The sequence below is a fragment of the Euleptes europaea genome, chromosome 12 (assembly GCF_029931775.1).
Source record: "Euleptes europaea isolate rEulEur1 chromosome 12, rEulEur1.hap1, whole genome shotgun sequence".
NCBI lineage: Eukaryota > Metazoa > Chordata > Lepidosauria > Squamata > Sphaerodactylidae > Euleptes > Euleptes europaea.
Genome location: NC_079323.1, coordinates 41,694,134 through 41,715,450, shown reverse-complemented (window position 1 = coordinate 41,715,450; position 21,317 = coordinate 41,694,134). Strand labels below are relative to the sequence as shown.

General features: G+C 43.6%; 1 protein-coding gene across 1 annotated transcript in view; it reads left to right on the top strand.

Moving 5' to 3' along the window:
• The window catches only part of GABRR3 (gamma-aminobutyric acid type A receptor subunit rho3), a 34,059-nt gene extending 13,004 nt beyond the window's left edge, over window positions 1-21,055 (top strand). The window contains exons 4-9 of the mRNA XM_056858727.1: window positions 1,699-1,922; window positions 4,766-4,848; window positions 7,089-7,229; window positions 12,102-12,254; window positions 18,875-19,071; window positions 20,748-21,055. Coding sequence (XP_056714705.1) covers window positions 1,699-1,922; window positions 4,766-4,848; window positions 7,089-7,229; window positions 12,102-12,254; window positions 18,875-19,071; window positions 20,748-21,050 — 1,101 coding nt within the window. The 3' untranslated portion in view covers window positions 21,051-21,055. The remainder of the gene's footprint in view (window positions 1-1,698; window positions 1,923-4,765; window positions 4,849-7,088; window positions 7,230-12,101; window positions 12,255-18,874; window positions 19,072-20,747) is intronic.
• The last annotated feature ends 262 nt before the right edge of the window (window positions 21,056-21,317 follow it).

Here is a 21,317-nt window from a genome sequence, read left to right as displayed (position 1 = left end):
ACATTAAAATACCGCAGCAGTCAGGCAACTGAAATTTCTCAACTAAAGAACTGTTTTCTTTCTGCTACTACATGGTGACTTCTGTATTTGCTTTGTGATAGATTCAGTAGAAAGGGATCTTTGTGAATGGCGCTGACATTCACTGAACCTCTTGTAAACAAGATGCACTTGAAACCTCGGAACATGTGTTATTCAGATGCAAACTGTACGATCATATATGCACAAGATCACTGATCCCATTACTTGTAGATTGCCCTAGAGTTCTGAGGAAACAATGACTTAAGCTTTTATTATCAGACACAATAGATAATTTAACTAATAGAGTTGCCAGGTTTGCTTGGCTAGCAATTAAAATAAGGCAGAGCTGGACAGAATCTATGCAACAGCCAAGGAAGCATGGGATCTTTATTGTCCGGAAACTTCCAGACGAGTTTTATATTAATTTTAGGAATATTTATGACTGGACCATTTTTGTAATGTTTTATCATTTTAAGTATTGTAATTTTATCCATATTTTGTCTACATGTGTTACTATTTATCAACCAATTCTGCAATCCTGTTTTATTTGATGGTTTATGACCGTATAATAATAAATTGATTGATTGACTCAATCAGACTGTGGTCTTTTATGCATTGAACCTCTTCATCCTTCATGCAGCTACAATTGCATAGGCCGTGAACAGTGTGCTGTGCTTGCTGTAGAGCTTTACCCTTGCTCTCTTTAAAAAAAAAGTTGGGCTTGCAACAATGGTGTAAGCAAGGGAATGCAGGCTGACTGAACCCAGTTACATTACATTTTATTGTTGCGGCCATTGGCCAACACAAAACAACAGAGCAGTGCAAGGACTGAACCCAATTGTTTTGAAACTATGTCAGAGACAGAAAAGGAGGCACACAGTGTATACTTAGTCCTAAGAATATGAACTTTAAGATAATCTGTGTTTATTACTGGGCTACGGCCTAACCAGCGCTGCAAAAAGTATGGGGGAGGGGAGCTAGTGGAGTTGCTGGTGGAAATTGGTGGAAACTCTGGCTATTGTGAACTCTGGAAAGGGAAACAAGCTAAGAGAGTGCCTGTTTTTTCCCCTTCCCAGGCTAATAAACCAGAGGAGGGGGATGGTTTCATGGCGAAGCTGCAAGTGTTTGGGAGGGGTTGAGCTCCTTCCCTCTTCCCTTCCCTTGACCTCAGTCCAAATCAGGGCCCCTTGCTGCTGCTGCAGTTGCTTTTTTTTAAGAAGCGGTGGGAAGAATCCCATCATGTATCTTACAATGCTCGAAGTCTTTAGCACTGGGTTCTTTTACCAGCAGTATTACAATGACTATAAGAGCCCCGTGGCACAGAGTGGTAAACTGCAGTACTGCAGCCCAAGCTCTGCTCACAACCTGAGTTCGATCCCGACGGAAGTCGGTTTCACGTAGCCGTCTCAAGGTTGACTCAGCCTTCCATCCTTCTGAGGTCGGTAAAATGAGGACCCAGCTTGCTGGGGGGTAAAGGGAAGATGACTGGGGAAGGCACTGGCAAACCACCCCATAAAACAAAGTCTGCCTTGGAAACGAGATGTGACATCACCCCATGTGTCAGGAATGACCTGGTGCTTGCACAGGGGACCTTTACCTTTATTACAGTGACTAATGGATACCTGGTGGATCTTAAAAAAATATCTCTCTTAATTTCCTTTATATTTCCCTTACATAAAGGATTTCACGATGACTTTATACCTCAGACACTACTGGAAAGATGAGAGACTCTCATTTCCTAGTACCCGAAACAAAAGCATGACCTTTGATGGAAGACTTATAAAAAAGATCTGGGTACCTGATATATTTTTTGTGCACTCCAAAAGATCATTCATCCATGACACAACTGTAGAGAATGTTATGTTACGTGTCTACCCAGATGGCAATGTACTCTTCAGTTTGCGGTAAGCACAATGTCCTTCCTCTATCCCCCCCCCGCCTGTCTCAGGAGAACAAACACAAATGTGTGATGAATGCCAATCCATTGTGACGTAGACTTTCAAAGAACAGGCACTGAAGGTCCGTTTACAAGAGCCGGTGACAGCCACAGGTTTCCATCAGTCAGGGCATACCTACACAATACGCCCAACACACGTTGGGTCATAGGCAAGTGACTGGACTTGTAGTCAGACGTACATGGGGGGGGGGAGCTCACCTTAAAAAGCACTTGTTCACTTGGAGCTGTGATGAAGCACTTTGAGTGGAGAGAAGCAGTTCCCGTTTTCCCTCCCATTCAGCCTTTGCCAGCAGAAAAGGTGGTTGTTGTTGGGGGGTTGACACCTTTTCTCTGACTCTGTGTACCCTGGGAAGGACAAGAGGGACATGACTGCAGATTCCGAGCTGATATTGTATCAAAATAAAACTTGATTGATTGATTGATTGCACATTTCACAGTTTGGGGTGCATAGGGTTGCCAACCTCCAGGTACTAGCTGGAGATCTCCTGCTATTACAACTGATCTTCAGCCGACAGAGATCAGTTCACCTGGAGAAAATGGCCGCTTTGGCAACTGGACTCTATGGCACTGAAGTCCCTCCCCAAACCCTGCCCTCCTCAGGCTCCGCCCCAAAAACCTCCCGCCGGTAGCGAAAAGGGACCTGGCAACCCTAGGGGTACACGATTTAAAAGTATGGGCCTCTTCTAGCAAAGCCAGAGTATTAAGGTGTTAGTTCTGCAGAGGGGGACTTCCAGCAACAGGATTTGGGGGACATTTCAGGCTTTTGCAGGTGTTCGGGAGGCAAGAAGATTGTGCTCCATGAGTGGCAGTCCAGCCACTCTTGGAAGAACTCCAGAAAACCCATGAGGATTATGTATGTTTTGAACAGTGCAGAGCACTATATACATCCTAAGTATTATCATTATAAAAAGAATGTAATGTATTTCAATCTACGCTTGAATTCTCCCCTTAAGCTTAATTCTCCTACCACTATACTCCCACTGCAATTAGATATCATCATACATGGTTGGTTATAAACTGTGGCTTGGTCAAACTCCAGCTACGACATCCGAATGCAGACCACACTGGGATTTCAAACTAGGGATTTTACCTGATTGTTAACCACAATTTGTACTAGTTGGGATTTCCTGTTATGTTTGAATTCACAAGTCACAGTTCTTTGAGTGAAAACACCATTTGTGACCAGTACAGGAACAATGCTTTCTTCACTGAGTTAAAGCAAGAAGCTGTAATTCTGGGCTTAAGCACAAACGGGGATTCATTTCATTTCATTCCATTTAAAATATTTCCCCCAACTTACCTCCTCAAACTCAAACAGCAATTAAACCTGACAGTTCTTATCTGTATCTGGTCCCACACTGTGTGAATAATCTCCACACTATTGGCCATGTTCAGAATTAGAAAGCTATAAAGATATAGCTATGTAGCAGCATATAGATCTGCGTTGCTCACTGAGCATATTAAGCAAACATTCCAACAGAACAAATTATAGAAGATGAATCACTGCTTTACAACCAGAACAGCTTTTATTTTGCAAACCACATACGTAGAAGTTTAATCACCAGATCAGGCTATACAAATTCAAGATAATCCTAAACATATGCAGTAGCATTTCTCCTGTGATGCTAGTATAATGCTGACAGTGTTGTGTGTTGACACACCTGATCCTAAACAGTTTTAGAATTCTTGTATTCCTATTTGGTTGCAGTCCTTGTATCTCTTACTCCAACTTAAGCAGCAATAGCCCTATACTCTATTGTACTGATTGTGTCCCAGGCAACCCAGCCTGCCTTGTAGATAGACTGCCTGTCTGTTTCTAATAAGAGAGCATAAAATGGTTTCAGGATTGCAGCCAAGCCTGTGTGAAGTAAGGTGCATTACTTTTGTGCCTGTAAAGTATTGTTAGGGCTAGAACTAGGAGACTTTAGTTTGTAACCTGCTGACTACTTTGGAAGTATTTATAGGACGACTGATAAAAAGGTTTCCTGGGTAATAAATGTCCCCTTAGGTTGCTGACTGTCATTACTCCCCCCAGAAATGGTAGTCCTATAAACGTTTCATTGTTAGGTTTTGCCTGGGTCTTAACTATGTCTTTCTCATAGTTAGATCTGGCTCTTGTCAGACCTTGCCTTCCTTCCTGCTGAATTTTCTCCCTTGTTCTGGAAACTCATGTTTCTTGTTTCCTACCCTCCTGTGCCTAAAGCATGCAAGGACAAGCAATACCACAGCGCTAAGTGTGAACTCATTTTGCCTTTTGTCAAAAGAGGGCAGTATTAATTAACAACAATTCTGTGGTTCTACCAATTAATAGCAGCCCTCCACTTTTAGCTTTGGAAACTGTTTGAGGGGAAAAGGTTAAACAGCTGAGGTGACGTATCAGGGGTGAAAACAGAACTATTTATAACTGTTTCCAAAGACTGTGGGAAAGTGGGGAAGGAAGAGGAAGGGAAGGACATGATAGGAGATGGTATCTGTCATGACCACGGCTAGGCAAACTTGATCTTGAGCTTTTACAATTTTATAAGATAAAACCCATCTCCAGAAGTAGACAAAAAGAAGAGGGTGTCAGAATGCCCACTTAACGCTCCAAATCCACAGCAGGCAAGAGGTGCATGTATGTTCTTCTCTCTCTTTGTCAATAGAGGAAAGAGCACAGGTGCTCCTTTTCTGCCCCAGTGGTCGAACCTCTTTGCAGTCTCTCAGTTCATTGATTTTAGATTATAATCCACAATTTTAAGTCTTTCAACAATAAAGGTTGCTTTTTAATTTACTGTCTTACCTTTCTGACAGGATAACTGTTTCAGCTATGTGCTTCATGGACTTCACTAGGTTCCCACTTGACACTCAAAACTGCTCTCTCGAATTGGAAAGCTGTAAGTGTGTCTTGGTTTTCATACTCTATATCTGCATGTGTGTGTTTTTTAAATAGGAGATACCATTTAATGTGTCACGTTAACACTTATGCTTTGCTTCAGTTCTAATTTTTAGACTTCTGGTTGGCTCTACAACCCAAATCCTGTTTCATTGTTTATTGAACATCCCATCTTGCTGGGCGAAAACCCATGGTCGCTTTAGCCTCCTTTAGTCCCTGTTTCAGCCAGGATTCAGCCAGGATCGAACGCATGCATTTCGCCGAATGTGCGTTCGATCCTGGCTGGATCAGGGAATGTGTGTATGTAAAGTGCCTTCAAGTCACAGCCGACTTATGGCGGCCCCTTTTTGGGGTTTTCATGGCAAGAGACTAACAGAGGTGGTTTGCCAGTGCCTTCCTCTGCACAGCAACCCTGGTATTCCTTGGTGGTCTTCCATCCAAATACTAACCAGGGCTGACCCTGCTTAGCTTCTGAGATCTAATGAGATCAGGCTAGCCTGGGCCATCCAAGTCAGGGCAAATCAGGGAATAAAGGAGGCTAAAGTGACCATGCGTTTTCGCCCATTGATTGTATTGACTGTGTAATCCACCATGAGTCCCAGTGAAAAAGGCAGACTATAAATAACGTGTGCCTGTGTGCCGTCAAGTCACAGCTGACTTATGCCGACCCTGTAGGATTTTCAAGGCAAGAGACGTTCAGAGGTGGATTGCCATTGCCTGCCTCCAAATGGGCTGAGAGAGTTCTGAGAGAACTGCGAATGGCCCAGGGTCACCTGGCAGGCTTCATGTGGAGGAGTGGGGAATCGAACCCGGTTCTCCATATTAGAGTCCGCGGCTCTTTGCCCCTATTCTACATAAATAAAAATAGAATACATGGGAGCATTTGGTCTCTTAAGACCTCACTGGGCTCCTCAAATGTTCTTGAGAATAACCTCCAAAGAACAATAAATATTTATAAAAAGAGACAGAGAAGCACCCTCTTCTCCTTAAGCAAAGGGAAACAGCAGTGGTTTAATTTTGTATTACTTAGATGCTAAGAAAATCAGCAGAGGTCATTGGTTTGTCTATGGATGGAAGACTGGGATGCTGTTGTTTACAGTGATAGTGAGGATATAGTAGATATACCGTATTTTTCGCTCCATAAGACGCACCTGACCATAAGACGCACCTAGTTTTTAAAGGAGGAAAACAAGTTTTTAGAGGAGGCTTTAAAGCAGAGTCCCTGGAAGCCGGACGGGGGGTCTTGAAAGTTCTCCACGCTGCGATCTCAGGCAGCGCAGAGCACTTTCAAGACCCCCCCCCCCCGGCTTCCAGGGAGTCCCTGGAAGCCGGGCGGGGGGGTTCTTTAAACTCCTCCGCGCTGCCATCCCAGGCAGCACAGAGCACTTTCAAGACCCCCCCCGCCTGGCTTCTAGGGACTCCCTGGAAGCCCGCCGGCGGCGGGGTGGTGGTGGTGTTTTTAAACTCCTCCGCGCTGCCATCCCAGGCAGCACAGAGCACTTTCAAGACCCCCCCCCCCGGCTTCCAGGGATTCCCTGGAAGCCGGGCGGGGGGGTATTTAAACTGCTCTGCGCTGCCTGCCTAGGTACCTGCCAGCTCGTGCCAGGAGGCAGGCGGGGCGCACAGAGCCGGCTCGCTTCGTTCCAGCGCGAGCCAGCTTTCCCCACCCCGACGGCCAGCTGGGAGGCGGGCGGGTCGCACAGAGCCGGCTTGTGTCGTTCCAGCGCGAGCCGGCTTTCCCCGCCCTGATGGCCAGCTGGGGGGGGGCGTGTTATGGTCAGGTGCGTGCTATGGAGCGAAAAATACGGTATGTAGCTGCAGTGCTGTTCGTGTGGAATCTTTCCTATCAATTCTCCCATAGACTTAAATGTTAAACATGGATGGTTTTCATTGCATCCAAAAAGGGACTCCTTTATTCTGTCTGTCTGAAATCTGGCATTATGTATGCCCTCCAGGAATACTGATATCCCCTCTGCCTTGTAACCAATCTGGATGGAAAACTATGAAGTATACAGACTCAAAAAAGGTGTGTGTAAAGTATAGTGGTTAAGAGTGGCAGACTCTAATCTGGAGAATGAAACAAACGCCAGTGCAAATTCTGAGTACCACTGAACGACACTGATAATCCATGTTCAGAGTTTTCCCTTTATTTCTAATATATTTTAAGTTAAAAATGTATGTGCTTTTACTAAACACAAGAACAACAGGCACATGATCGTTCATTTTTTAATCCTCTCACAGATGCATACAATGAAGATGACCTGATGCTTTATTGGAAGCATGGCAATGAATCCCTCACCACAGATGAGCACATCTCCCTTTCCCAGTTCTTCATTGAAGAATTCAGTGCTTCTAGTGGACTTGCATTCTACAGCAGCACAGGTATAGTATCTAACTGACAGGTGAAAATATTGATATTCTTACCCTCTATTTGCAAATAAGAACAGTAAGTAAAACGCTTTATATACAAGAACTGTTCTACAGAACTGTTCTTCTTTCTCCACAGTAGGTTTATCTGGACTTGGGCTACCACTCTCCTTCATTTATATATAGTGTACATGCATTTTTAAATGTAAAACATCAGATATGATGTTTCTTGCTCACACTGGTGGTTCAGGCTTGCATGAATGAATAAATATACTATGTGGTTACAAAAATGCCAATTGTCAGCTTAGCTATTCCTTGCCATTTCTTTCGGTGCAAGCCCCTGCCTTCGGCACATGTGGAATCCCACAAGAGGAAAACCTGCTTGGGGGAGAGCTGCAGCAGAAAAGCAGCAGTTTTGGAAATGGTTACCGGTAAACACTGTTTCTCCTCAGTACTTTCTCTCCTAACCTCCTCCTCCCATTCTAGCTGTTATAGTTTTGCTACATGCATTTGCGAATTGCATGTAGTCCTTGCATATTGTACATCTCCAGCTAAAAGAATCAAGTAGTAGGTGATGTAAAAGAATTCCACCTGAGACCCTGGACAGCTGCTGCCAGTCCGAATAGACAATGCTAACCTTGATGGACCAATGGTCTGATTCAGTATAAGGCAGCTTTATGTGCATGGAAACATTATTTTCTGATATTCAGGTGATTGTGCTCTTCGTAATATATGAGTCTTCTCTATACAACAGTATTTCCATTCCTGCTTAACACAACAAACAGTGCAAACTAGGAGTGCCCATTTGTGGGCATTTTCTGTAGCTGTTGTGTTGGCTATGGAATGGAACAGCCTCCTAGAGGGCATTATAAGATCCACGTCCCTTTTGCAGTTTCAGAAGGGATGCAAGTCTGAAACTTTTAAAAAGAGCTTTTGGCCTATCTGGATGAGTGAAGGAAACACTGTAAGGAAAACAGTTTGGCCTTGTAAAAAAAAATTTCTATTGCTGGATATTTTGATTGTTTTTCTTTTATGATTATTGATTTTGTTCTTGTTACACACTATGTATCCCAGTTTTCTAGAAGACAGGATGGTCTCTAAATCTTTTAAATACATTTCCAAAACAAAGTAGGAACAAGGGCAAAATTTGTATTGGGTTGAATAATATGTATATCAGTGGTACTCCACCTTTATACGCACTACTGCCCACCAAGTACATGACATTATAATTGAATGCCCTCCTACTCGCAAGTAAACAATTGGGATATAAAACCAGCACTCCAGACTACTTTATTTACATAAGTATGTTTATGACTCACAGATCTCAGACACACTTTGTGCCTGATGTCCATCAGCCTACTCCTCAATGTTAGGCTTGACTTTCTGGATTCGTGTTTAGCCAGCATCCAGAAAATGCAGGCAAAACCAGCAGAAACATGTGGGGAGAGCGAGGCGACATCCGATGGTCAGCAAATGCAAGCATAATTAAAGCAAAATCCTGAACTAGTAGGTGGGGTGACCAAGAGGAAACAGCCATGTATAAATGGTCTGAGTGTCACTTTTTAAAGAGCCTATGGGAGATATCAGAATCTGGGATTTTATCTTCCATTCATGGTGAGCAGTCAAATACAACTGTGCTTTACTGGCTGCCAGAAACCATTGCAAGTGTGGACAACAGGCTGCCTAAACACCTAAAGGCCCTTTATAATTCTGAATTCCACCTAAGATTTGTAGATTTGTCTATACGACCCCTGCTGAGAATTATTAACATATACTTAGCCGCAGTCCTAAATAGAGTGGTGCAGCTGGGGTCACTATGCCTTATATGACTTGGAAGTTTTTTCATCCTGTTACTCAATGATGAAGAAAAGACCCTGTGCACTTGATCAGAAGCATACCATTATTTCCCATGAACCACGCCCTGACCCCTGGCACTACATTCAAGTCCCAGTGCCATACTTTGGCTCAAATTAGCTGCTTTGCAGTATTTGCTGTGATAGTTTACATAATTGCTGATCAGTTGATGATGGTATAGTTAAGGTTGATGGTATAGTCTTGTGCTGATCACGAAAAGTTTTGGGAATATGGAGGGAAAGCAGGACTGCATTCACTGGCTCTGTTTCTAATACCCCCCACACCCCCATGTTGGTCAGATCATCTTTGGGGAGGCTCTACCCAGTCAGTACACTAAGGCCAGCAGGCATGATCCTGCACCACTGTCTACATGTTGCTCATCCCAGGATTTTAGCCATTTTGCACAAAGCATCTGCCTGTTTAATAATCAAGACTAATGAGTGGATTAGAAGTATTTTCATATTAAGCCTTGTAAAATGAATACAGCTTTTACATATTGTAAAATAACTTTCACATATGCCAAGCCAATTATTTTTACATTTTTTTTTTTAAAACCATTTACAGGAATACTTGCTCACAATTCCATGTACATTGTTTTAAAATGAAATACCTGGTGTAATTAACGATCTGTTTTGCATCATCTCATTGATACTTAGCTAGAAAATTATATGATGATATTTGTCATCTGACTAAACTGCGGCTATCGTATTTTGGTCACGTCATGAGACGACAAGAGTCACTGGAAAAGGCAGTCATGCTAGGAAAAGTTGAGGGCAGCAGGAAAAGAGGAAGACCCAACAAGAGATGGATTGACTCAATAAAGGAAGCCACAGCCTTCAATCTGCAAGATCTGAGCAAGGCTGTCAAAGATAGGACATTTTGGAGGACTTTCATTCATAGGGTCGCCATGAGTCGGAAGCGACTTGACGGCACTTAACACACACATTTGTCATCTGAACGGCTAGAAGATAAAAAGAAGTTAACAAGCATATTTGTCATTAAAGTTAGTATGTGTTGTTGCATATATAAAACTCCAGTTACAAATAAACAGCTTCCCCATGGTGACAAAATTTAGGAAATATATAATTGAGATATGGTTTTAGACTTAAGAGTTTTCTCTATTGTAAGGGATTTACCTTGCAATTGATTTGATATCCACCATAAAAGCTAGTTCCTGTCTCTGCAGCTACAGTTTTCCTCCTTTAAGTTACTAAGCTGTATTATTTTTGCTCCATGCATTGTGTTAGTAGCTAGTTAAGTGGCTGACCCCTATGTGGCGCTGCTGATCCAGTAACCAAATGCTTAATAGGAAAGCAGTGCTTTTAGTGAGGAACAACAGCAAATGTGATTATATGAAGTATCCCATAAACTTTTTCTCATGGATAGGACTGCTGATTTCACAGTGTGTTGTGTTTCAATGCAGGTTAAATTGAATTCTGCAGTTATGTTTCATAGCCTGTACTCTGGTAATGTTATCTTTATTCCCTATCATTTAGGTAAAGGTAGTGCCCTGACCTGGATGGCCCAGGCTAGCCTGATCTCGTCAGATCTCAAAAGCTAAGCAGGGTCAGCCCTGGTTAGTATTTGGATGGGAGACCACCAAGGAAGTCCAGGGTTGCTGTACAGAGGAAGGCACTGGCAAACCACCTGTTAGTCTCTTGCCTTGAAAACCCCATAAGGGGTCGCCATAAGTCGGCTGCAACTTGACGGCACTTTACACACACACACACAGTCCCCTGTGCAAGCGCCGGGTCATTACTGACCCATGGGGTGATGTCACATCACGACATTTACTAGGCAGACTATGTTTACGGGGTGGTTTGCCATTGCCTTCCTCAGTTGTCTACACTTTTGTGCTGCATCATTTTAGAAATGGCAGTGTTTTGGTATTGTGTATATTAGATGCAGATATACAGACTAGGGATCTGTTGAAATTGGATCGTAAGTTCTCTTTGATGGTTTCTGTGCTGTTGAAGATCTTCCCTCCTGAAAGGTTCACCAAGAAGCCATCATTTCTCTTCTGCTTTAACCACACTGTTTAAGACAGGCTGCAATGCTTAAATGGGCCAAGTATGTAGGATGAATCAAAGATTCAATCCAAGAGGATTGTTTTTCTTTGTTTTTTTGCATTTCTACATTAAGTCACACAAACATGTATAGGCCTGTATCCAAAGAACCTATCGCCTCATTCAGCATGCCCAAGAGGACTTGGGATGGATTTCTCTATCAGAAGCCCTTCAAATGTCATGATGAGAGACTGATTTGGAAATTGAAAGAAGAAAAAAGTAAAAATCCAGGCTTGTACATGCAAATGTTTGAGTGTACCTAAAGGAGCTCTTCGGAATGCAACTACGGTGTATTCCATTCACAGAGGCAGTGATCTCAAGTCCACTGGATGAGTTTAAAGTACTTTAAGGATTTTAAGGAAACAGACCCTCGGGGAATAAAGCTGCAGTACTTCAAGACAATTCCAGATTCCAAGGACTTCAGTTTCTATTTCTGTTGCAAAATAGTTTAGGATTACCGTATTTTTCACTCCATAAGACGCACTTTTTTCCTCCTCAAAAGTGAGGGGAAATGTCAGTGCGTCTTATGGAGCGAATGCCGGCTGGGCACGTGCGCGTCGGGATGGCGCGAGCCAGCGTTCCCCGCCCCGACGGCCAGTTGGGAGGCGGGCGAGGCCGCACAGAGCGAGCCGGCGCATGCACCCAGCCGGCTCTGTGCGGCCCCGCCCGCCTCCCAGCTGGCCGTCAGGGAGGGGAACGCCGGCTCGCGCCGTCCCGACGTGCACGCGCCCAGCCGGCATTCGCTCCATAAGACAAGTTTTTAGAGGAGGAAAACAAGATTTTTTCTTGTTTTCCTCCTCTAAAAACTAGGTGCGTCTTATGGAAAGCTGTGTCCTATGGAGCGAAAAATACGGTAAATATGAAAGAAAGACAAGTAAGTAAGTAAAGGACATAGGAAGTGTTAAGCACAGCAAAGTGCAAGAAAAACTGGGTAGAGATACTAATGAACATGTTTGTTTTTCAACAGGTTGGTACAATAGACTTTTTATAAATTTTGGCCTGAGAAGGCATATTTTCTTTTTTGTTCTACAATCCTATTTCCCATCGATGCTGATGGTGATGCTGTCATGGGTTTCATTTTGGATTGACCGAAGAGCTGTTCCTGCTAGAGTGTCACTAGGTAAGTTCTCACGTAAAGATATTCTGGAGTGTGTTAAAAAGTGAGAGAATGGCCATTTATTAATGGTAATTAGCAGCGTGTTCTAAGCTGAATTGCCCCGCATATTTTTTGAAATTTTACATGCTGAACCGTCATTCCGGAAGTGACTGTGAAGCCGGCTCATACCTGCTTTGCATTACTAAAGAGCTCGCTTAACGCGATCTTTAGCGTTTGCCTCAGAGAATCCTCCTCAAAGAACCATGCAAAACAACAGCGGAGCATTAGCTATACACATGCTAATGACTCTGCAATCAGGAACAAAGGAGCAGGCAAGTGGTGGGGGTGGAATTTCTCCTTTTGCGTTGGGACCATGAATAGGCATTTTTAAAGTCGCATTTTTAAAAAGAGCTTTGAGTGAGCATCCAAACTGACCATGAATAAATGGCCAATAAGTTAGCTTTATTGGCTTTATTGCTAGCTTGGAGAAGGTGTGTGTCAGTAGGTAAGAATCAGAGAGATGGTATTATCTTGTTCTTCCTATGCACTCTGACATTTGATTAATATATTGAAAAAAGGAACATAATTCCTTTTTGCATAGTCTTACTGTACCACAAAGTTGTATGCTAATCTCAGATGGCTATGAGAACATTAAACATGTCTGAAAGTAGTCAGGTTTGTCTATTTAAAAGAATTCAAAGGGCAACAGCCATGCAGTATCTTTTATTAGGACTAACTTAAACATCACATTTTATTGAACAAGTTGTTGAGTTCCTTCAAACTCTTCTTCAGGCTATATGTTCAGTAAAATCGAGAACAAAACAGGTGGGGTAGGGGACGGGAATGGAAGCAGAAAGAAAAAAAATGTACGAGAAGATGGTAGAAAAACTCAGTAGTTTGCAGTTTGTTCTCAATTTAGATGGGTGCACAGAAAGCATTGTGTGTAAAGTGCCTTTAAGTCGCAGCCGACTTATGGTGACCCCTTTTTGGGGTTTTCATGGCAAGAGACTAACAGAGATGGTTTGCCAGTGCCTTCCTCTGCACAGCCACCCTGGTATTCTTTGGTGGTTATCCATCCAAATACTAACTAGGGCTGACCCTGCTTAGCTTCTGAGATCTGACGAGATCAGGCTAGCCTGGGCCATCCAGGTCAGAGCTAGAAAGCATTACACATATTTAATAAATGTTTAGACAGTGGCTGTTACCGCACTAGGTATTCCCAGCGATGTATCAAGAGTTTGGAAATGTTATAAAAATCATCGCTTTAAAAGGGTTTTTGGATGCCACGGTTAAAAAATGGTTGGAAGAAGTCTTCACAGCTAAAGGGGCCAAACAAAGTGCGAACAGTATTTTTTATAACGTTTTCAAACTCTTAATACATCAGTGGGAATACATAGAAAGTGCGGGCTCTGGGTCTTGAGGGAGGGGGCTTATGGCTGGGGCTGACACCAGGCTGGGCCTGTACTTAACCCTTGAAGCCCTCTTCAGTTGTGTAAGTAGGGTTGGGAAATACCTGGAGATTTTGGGGGTGGAGCCTGAGGAGGGCATGATTTGGAGAGGGGAGGGACTTCAATGCCATAGAGTCCAATTGGCAAAGCGGCCATTTTTTCCAAGGGAACTCACCTGGAGATTAGTTGTAATAGCAGGAGATCTCCAGCCACCACCTAGACGTTAAGCAACAATCTCCACCAGCGCTGTGGGATTCTTACCACCTAGAGGTTGGCAACCCTATATGTAAGTTACACATGGGAAAGTGCTCTCTTCCAAATGCCCCATAGAGTCCAATTGCCAATTATGAACTTTATGAGGAATAGCACTCATTTTTTCCCCACTTGAAAGAGGCATCTGCACCTTTGTTTCATCACCAGCCACTCATCTAATCATCACCTGCATTTCAGATCTACTTGCATGCTTAACACCCAACAATCTAAGAATAAGAACAAAGACTGTTACGTTTAACAGGCTGGAAGCAGAACGCCAAGAATGAATGTGGGCATACATTAGTGAACAACCAACTTGTCTGGAAACGCAACTGAGGGATATTATGGGGCATGTTTTCAAAAGATTCAGGGCCAACAAAAACCAAAACCAAACTGCTCATTATGCTAAGATCACCCATCACTCTAGGCCGTGTTTCCATATGTGCTCCTATCATTTGGTAGACCTTTCAGTGATATGGCAACAGATGGGATACAGCTGAATAGGACTGAAGGGGTGAGGGAACAGACTACTATACAGAAATTACCGAAGAAGCAGCACGGAGGTAAACATCCCAAGGGATAGAACGGAAGAAGGCAGAAGCCAAAGGCAGGGAAGAGGGGTATAGTCACCTGGGAAGGGGAGTTGGAGATGACACTCAACCAGTTCCACATGTTATAGCTCTCTTTCCACACACGTTTCCATCATTTGGTAGGCATCTCATGTGATATTGTCATGTAATGTGATATTCAATATATCTTTTTAAAGTCTTGCTTAAGATAGTGAATGATGACGGTTTTCTTTACAAATAAAAGGAAAATATCCTTTAAGCAGTAGGTGGAATAGACAAGCAAGGATTCATTTGGTGGAGCCCGTAAATAAGGCGTATGTTTTCTTCTTTAATTATTCATTATAGCAGTGCGTAGAATCCATGCAGGTTCCCCACTTTCTGTGTTTCCCCCCCTCAAGAATCAATATGGCTAAAGTAAAAAAGCTTTGACTTTAATAGATATTTATGCCCTGTCCTATGAGCCACTGTTTCAGCATAGCGGCTCACAGAATCAGGCCATGTTTAATTGCTGAAGATTTAAAAATGAATGGTTGATTTCCCATTACTCATACTTATTAACAGAGCAATATTCCCAGAAACGGACGGTGTGGTGTCTTGCTCCTTACTTAAGGGATGCCCTTGAGAGCCATAGGTTTGAAAAGAGAAAGCATGGAGTTTGTTAACATATCCATTAAGAATCATGGCCTGTACCCTACCACTCCACTAAGCAAAGTTTGAAGCTTCCCTCCAGACTAAGGAGCCTTCCTCCAACTTAATGGGCTCTTCCTGCAATGTTTTAAAGTGGGAAACAATTATTTTTTAAAAACCAGTTTCATATGAGATACTAGCAAGCTGCCCACCATTAAATGACAGGGCTGTGCATTGACGTGTGGCTATGGAGATGGGTATGACTCTGGGGACGAGTGTCAGCCCATTTCCTTCCCAGCAGGCTTTGCCTGGCCTTTCTTTCCTTTGCCCCCTGCTCTCTCTCTCTCTATTCCTTGGTTATGTCAACAGACTCTGCCATCTTGTCTATACCTTCACCTGTCTCCCTTATTCTTTAACAGTACTGTTTGCTATACCCTGTCCTTGTTGCCATGTTTGCAAGATGCCTACCAAATAGTAGGAGAGCATATGGAAATGTGGTCTGGAGACAGATGAGTCCTTGCATAATGGGCAGGGTTTTTGTTTCTTGTTGGCCTGATACTGTAAAATACGGTCCTGTATTCTTCACTTTCAAAAAGTACTTCACTGTCAAATGCCAGCAAAGCTGTTCTGATTTCCAAAGTGTGAGTCTTTGTTATAGAAGAAACCCACACTAACAAAAATATGCCCATCTGTAGTTTACCTGATATGAATTCCCCATTGTGTTTTGTTTTTTTTAAACCCTATCATGTGGATGTAGAATTGTGGGAGGAGGTCATGTGTATGTGTGTGTGTGAGGGGAATCCCACATAAGACTACAGCTGTTACCACACTTAATACCGATGTATTAAGAGTTTGAAACTGTTATAAAAAATACTGTTCGCGCTTTGTTTGGTCCCTTTAGCTGTGAAGATGTCTTCCAACCATTTTTTAGCAGTGGCATCCAAAAACCCTTTTAAAGCGATGTTTTTTATGACATTTTCAAACGCTTAATACATCGTTGGGAATACCTAGTGTGCATTAACTGTTGTAGTAGCGAGATACTGCAACTCCTTTCCCTGCTGTAATGCAGCCAGCCAGCCTAAGGCATGGTGTGTCTCAGTACTACCAGCTTCTCCCTGAGATGCAGCTGCTGTACCCCATGCATGAAATGTGGATAGAAAAGAGGCTCAGGCTGTGTGTTTGAGGCAACTCCCAGGATGATTCACTATTGTGCCATCCTAATAGTTCCACCCACCATGAACCCAGTATACTGGCACTTGAAATAGGATTTTCCAATGCTGGAGTAATATAGCAAACAAAATCCATTCAGCAGAGCTGTTATGGGTTCAATATCTAATTAATGTAAATTGTTTTCATCTAAAGGGGCTGGAACCAGATCCTGGGACAAAAGCATATCAGTGGTCATTAATGACTGCGGCTGTTTCCTTAATGGCACAATCATGAGGAAATAGCTCTGTCTGAGCACCCATCAGAGCTTGGAGGGAATGACCCTTCTCGATTGAAAGGTGGGGGGCATGCAGGTCTGTGTGTGAAGACAGAGCAGCTTTAAGTTTGGACAGGGAAACAGTCAGAAACTGCTGTGAACTGGCAGAAGTACTCTGGGGTGCAGAATCGCTCTTTCTCTGTGGAGCTGATGTGATCTAATAGATCTGCTGCTCTACAGGTATGCTTCTTGGCCTCCCCCGGTAACCCTCTTGTATATCGTATATGTAATTCCAAACAGAGCCTCAGAGTGTGGATTAATAGATCCACAAAACTGAGCTAGGGAGAGACGGGGGGGGGGATTTCTCTACAAACCTGAAGGAAGCCCCGTTTGCAGAAAACTGAAATTTAACCACTCATCTGGGCCTGGTGCCAGATGCCACTGAGCCAGATTTTTCCTGAGGACATGCTGTCAGACAGAGGGAAAAAGGGAAAGCTTAAGACAGGATGACAGATAAAGGTTGGTTGTCTGGTGGGTAGGAAGGAAGCAGAAAAAGGGGAACGGCTAAGGGGAATGCCAAAGAAGGGAAAAAGCAAATAGTGGGGGGAGGGGAAAACGAGATGCCTCCCACAAGTCCTTGTGGCCCCCTGATTGCTTTCAAATAAAGACAATATAACAAAAACACCATAAATTTCTAGTGCTCTCTCTGTCATCAAAAGAACTTCTGACTGCTCAGGAAAGCAGGGAACATATAGCAGTACTTCATAACCAGTCCTGAAATTCACAACTGATATAATTGACAAATTCCAGTGGGGTAGCATGTTACCGTATTTTTCGCTCCATAGCACGCACCTGACCATAACACGCCCCCCCCCCAGCTGGCCGTCGGGGCGGGAAAAGCCAGCTCGCGCTGGAACGACGCGAGACGGCTCTGGGCGCCCCACCCGCCTCCCAGCTGAGAGGCGGGCGGGGAAAGCCGGCTTGCTGTTCCAGCGCGCCCAGCTGGCTCTGTGTGTCCCGCCCGCCTCCCAGCTGGGAGGCGGGTGGGGAAAGCCAGCTCGCGTCGTTCCAGCGCGCCCAGCCGGCTCTCTGCACCCCGGGGTGCACAGAGCCGGCTGGGCGCGCTGGAAAGACACGAGCCGGCTCTGGAACGACACGAGCCGGCTCTGGAACGACGCAAGCCAGCTCTGTGCGCCCTGTTCCAGCGTGCCTAGCTGGCTCTGTGGGCCTGCCCGCCTCCCAGCTGGGAGGCGGGCGGGGCGCCCAGAGCCGGCTGGGCGCGCTGGAACAGGGCTCACAGAGCCGGCTCGCGTCATTCCAGCGCGCCCAGCTGACTCTGTGCGCATATTCGCTCCATAACACGCACAGACATTTCCCCTCACTTTTGAGAAGGAAACAAGTGTGTGTTATGGAGCGAAAAATACGGTAGTTCGTTGCAGCATTAAGTGTCTTCTAGCACCTTAAAAAGTAACAGATTTATTATTGAAACATAAGCTTGTATCGGCTGGAGGCCCCTTTAAGAGGTGTGAACATTCACTTCTTGCATCTGAAGTGCCCTTTAGCGCACAAAATCTTTCAGACGCCACAAGATTCCTTGATGTTTCAACTAATCTGTTTAAGGCAACGAGACAATCAGTGGAGGAAAGGCTCCCACCTCCTGAGCAGAACCACTACACTGCAGCTTTGATCCGTCTACTAGAATGCCTTCCTGAACAATTGTGCTTTGCCCATTTTGTGAAAGGATAAAGCATGAAGACGCTTCTTAATAGCCGGGTTGCTCTGCAATGTAGGAGCCACCACAGAACAGTCATGCTGTCCCATTGAGAATTTTAGGATACTGATTTACATTTTCACAGGACTATTTTAATGTTGTTTTAACTGGTTTTATTGACTAAATGGGATATTATTCCCCTGTGAGCCCGTCTGAGCCCCGTCTTGGCTGGAGAGAGTGAGGTATTAAATTGAAATAACAAATAAATAGATAAAAATAAATAATGGAGCTGAACTAGGGAATACTTCCAAGGAGAAGGGAAAGCTAGGCATCTGGCTACTTCAGGTTAGGGCCAATGTTTTCAGGGGAACTGCACTGAAGGTTTGGAGGAAAAGTCAGTGATCCCGCTAACCGTACATTACCACCAAACCAAAGTTGGTAGGAAAATAGCAACAGTGTCATAGATCTAGAGTGTTCAATTATTTCCTGAAATGTATATTTTCTGGCTAAGGTGGGAAGGAAGGCCAACCATCAGCCTTTTGTAAACCATTTTTATTACTGTGCATAATGTAGCAAAATGCAGGAGCTAAGTGATATTTCCCCTTGATTCCTAGGTATAAATACTGTGCTGACAATGTCAACCATAATCACAGGAGTAAGTGCCTCAATGCCTCAGGTGTCTTACATAAAAGCCGTGGATATATACTTATGGATCAGTTTCCTCTTTGTTTTCCTGTCTGTCATTGAATATGCAGCTGTAAATTATCTCACCACAGTGGAAGAACGAAAACAGCTGAAAAAGAAAGGGAAGGTATAAACCTTTATGTGTTTCAGTCACAGAAAATACCATGCAAATTGGTTTGGATACAAACGTCCATTGTGCAAACAGAAGGGCCCTTCTGCTCACGCAAGGCTGGTGCGCAGGGGGTGTTGATTCTGCTGATTCCCTCTTCCTACTTCAGCCTCCTGCATTGCATCCCATGCTGTTTTCAAGGCGTCTCTGACCTTCAATAATGACTTTTTGGCAGTGTACAGGGGTCTGCAATATGAAGGGAGAGGTGGGGAAAGATTCATTCTGTGCGCGAAACTCCGTTCACAATTATCTGGATCCAACCTATGGTGTGCAATAGCCTTGTTTTGTGATGTCTGTGCTGTGGCTGTGTTGACTGCTGGACAGACCTGAGGCACTTGGATGCTAATGGGTCCTGGAGTTGTTTAATGGCGATCTCACCGCGTTTGGACTCTTGAGCCTTGACAGCGCTACTTCACACTCTCTGTTAAAGCTACTCTTCCAGCTAGCTACTCCCAGGTAGGGCCCCTTGTCATCTTCATGCCTCTGTGCATACAGGCCCCAATGGTCTGTTTTGCCATATCCGTCTATACTACCAGTCTTTTCCAGGTCCCCTCTGGAAAAAGAACCCCTTCCCTTCCCACTGATACATCATTTTCAAACGCACTGAATAATCCACTTGCAAATGATCACTAAAGTGCATTGACAGTGGACTAAAAGTAGATTATTCAGCTTGCGTTCAGCCTTGCTGTTTGATTGAAACATTCTTATTTTCCTACGTTTCTTCAAGTCACCATCTGCCATAGTTCCCATTCCACATTAAGGGGCCAGAAGAAAGAGCTTTCAGTGTACTGCTGCAGCAAAATGGCTTCCAAAGATCAAGGCTTCAGTACTATTGTTGATTGTATATCATTTTACTTAAGGAGGAGGCATCTTGCCATCATTTCTTTGCTTCACTGATGATTTGCACCTTACTGCCTGTTGATGTTTATGAGTTGGTATCCATTTCTACTTTTTGTAAAGGGAGGAGATGTGGGCAGAACACAGAATTCCTGGCAGCCTCTCTCTGCATCGAAATGCTGTGGTTATTTTTGATTGGCTAGACAGATCACATGACATCACAGTTATATAATTAGAATATCCATTCTGACAAAAACCAAGTGTTTTGTTTTCAACAAGTCTTTCCCATTATTCATGAAAAATGCTAGCAGTGAATTTTAGATTGTTTTCCCAAATGGCATTTGAGGGTGGTGTTTGTATTTCCAATGTCTATAATTATAATGAAAAATTTAATTGGCAAGAATGTAAATTCTTTTTTTACAACTCATGTACTTTCTATTTAACAACATTCTCAAGTGAAGCATTCCATCTGAAAGCACTTATGCAATGCAAAACTATGCATGTTTACCCAGAAGAAGGTCCCAAGTGGTTCAGTGTGGAAGCATGACTTGGATTGTAGCCTTACAGGGCATTCCTAAGGAGAGTTACTCCAGTCTAAGCCCACTGAAATGAATGGGCTTAGACTGGAGTAACTCTCCTTAGGAATGCACTATTAATGTCACTCATGAAAACACCTTTGCTACTTGACTATTTCCAATAAGAAAACATTGAAAAGAAAACCCTGTATATAATAAGATGACAGCTGAAATTGCACCGGCTCCTCTTATCCAGCCAGTAATAATCCTTTTTGTTCTTAGGCTGCTGGAACATATAACATTGATGCAGTGCAAGCGATGGCATTTGATGGCTGCTATCATGACACGGACACCGATATTGACCTGACCACCTATTCAGTCCATTCCGAAGAGAGTTCAATACAAGGGAGAACACCCAGTATCACCAATCCGGATGAACCTGGCATAAAGAGGAAAAGATCCTTGAGAGGGAATGTGGGCAGAATTATTCTGCAGAACAATCATGTAATTGACACGTATTCCAGGATTATATTTCCTATTGTATACATCCTATTCAACTTTTTTTACTGGGGTTTTTATGTATAAATGAAAAGGACTGCCATGGATGCTTTCTGCCTTTGAGCACATCAGAAATGCATGTTAAAGCATGCATGCCACAATCAACATAGGAGATAATTCAGAGTTTGAAGAAGAGATTCTGATAACATATATAAAGCTCTATTTCACCTTAGAGCGGAGGCACACATACCCGACCGTTTTCACCTCAACCAGAAGTCGAGATTCTGATAACAAAGAAGTGATTTTCTCCTTGACTATGAAACTTGTTAACTAACAAGACAGCCCCAGTGACTC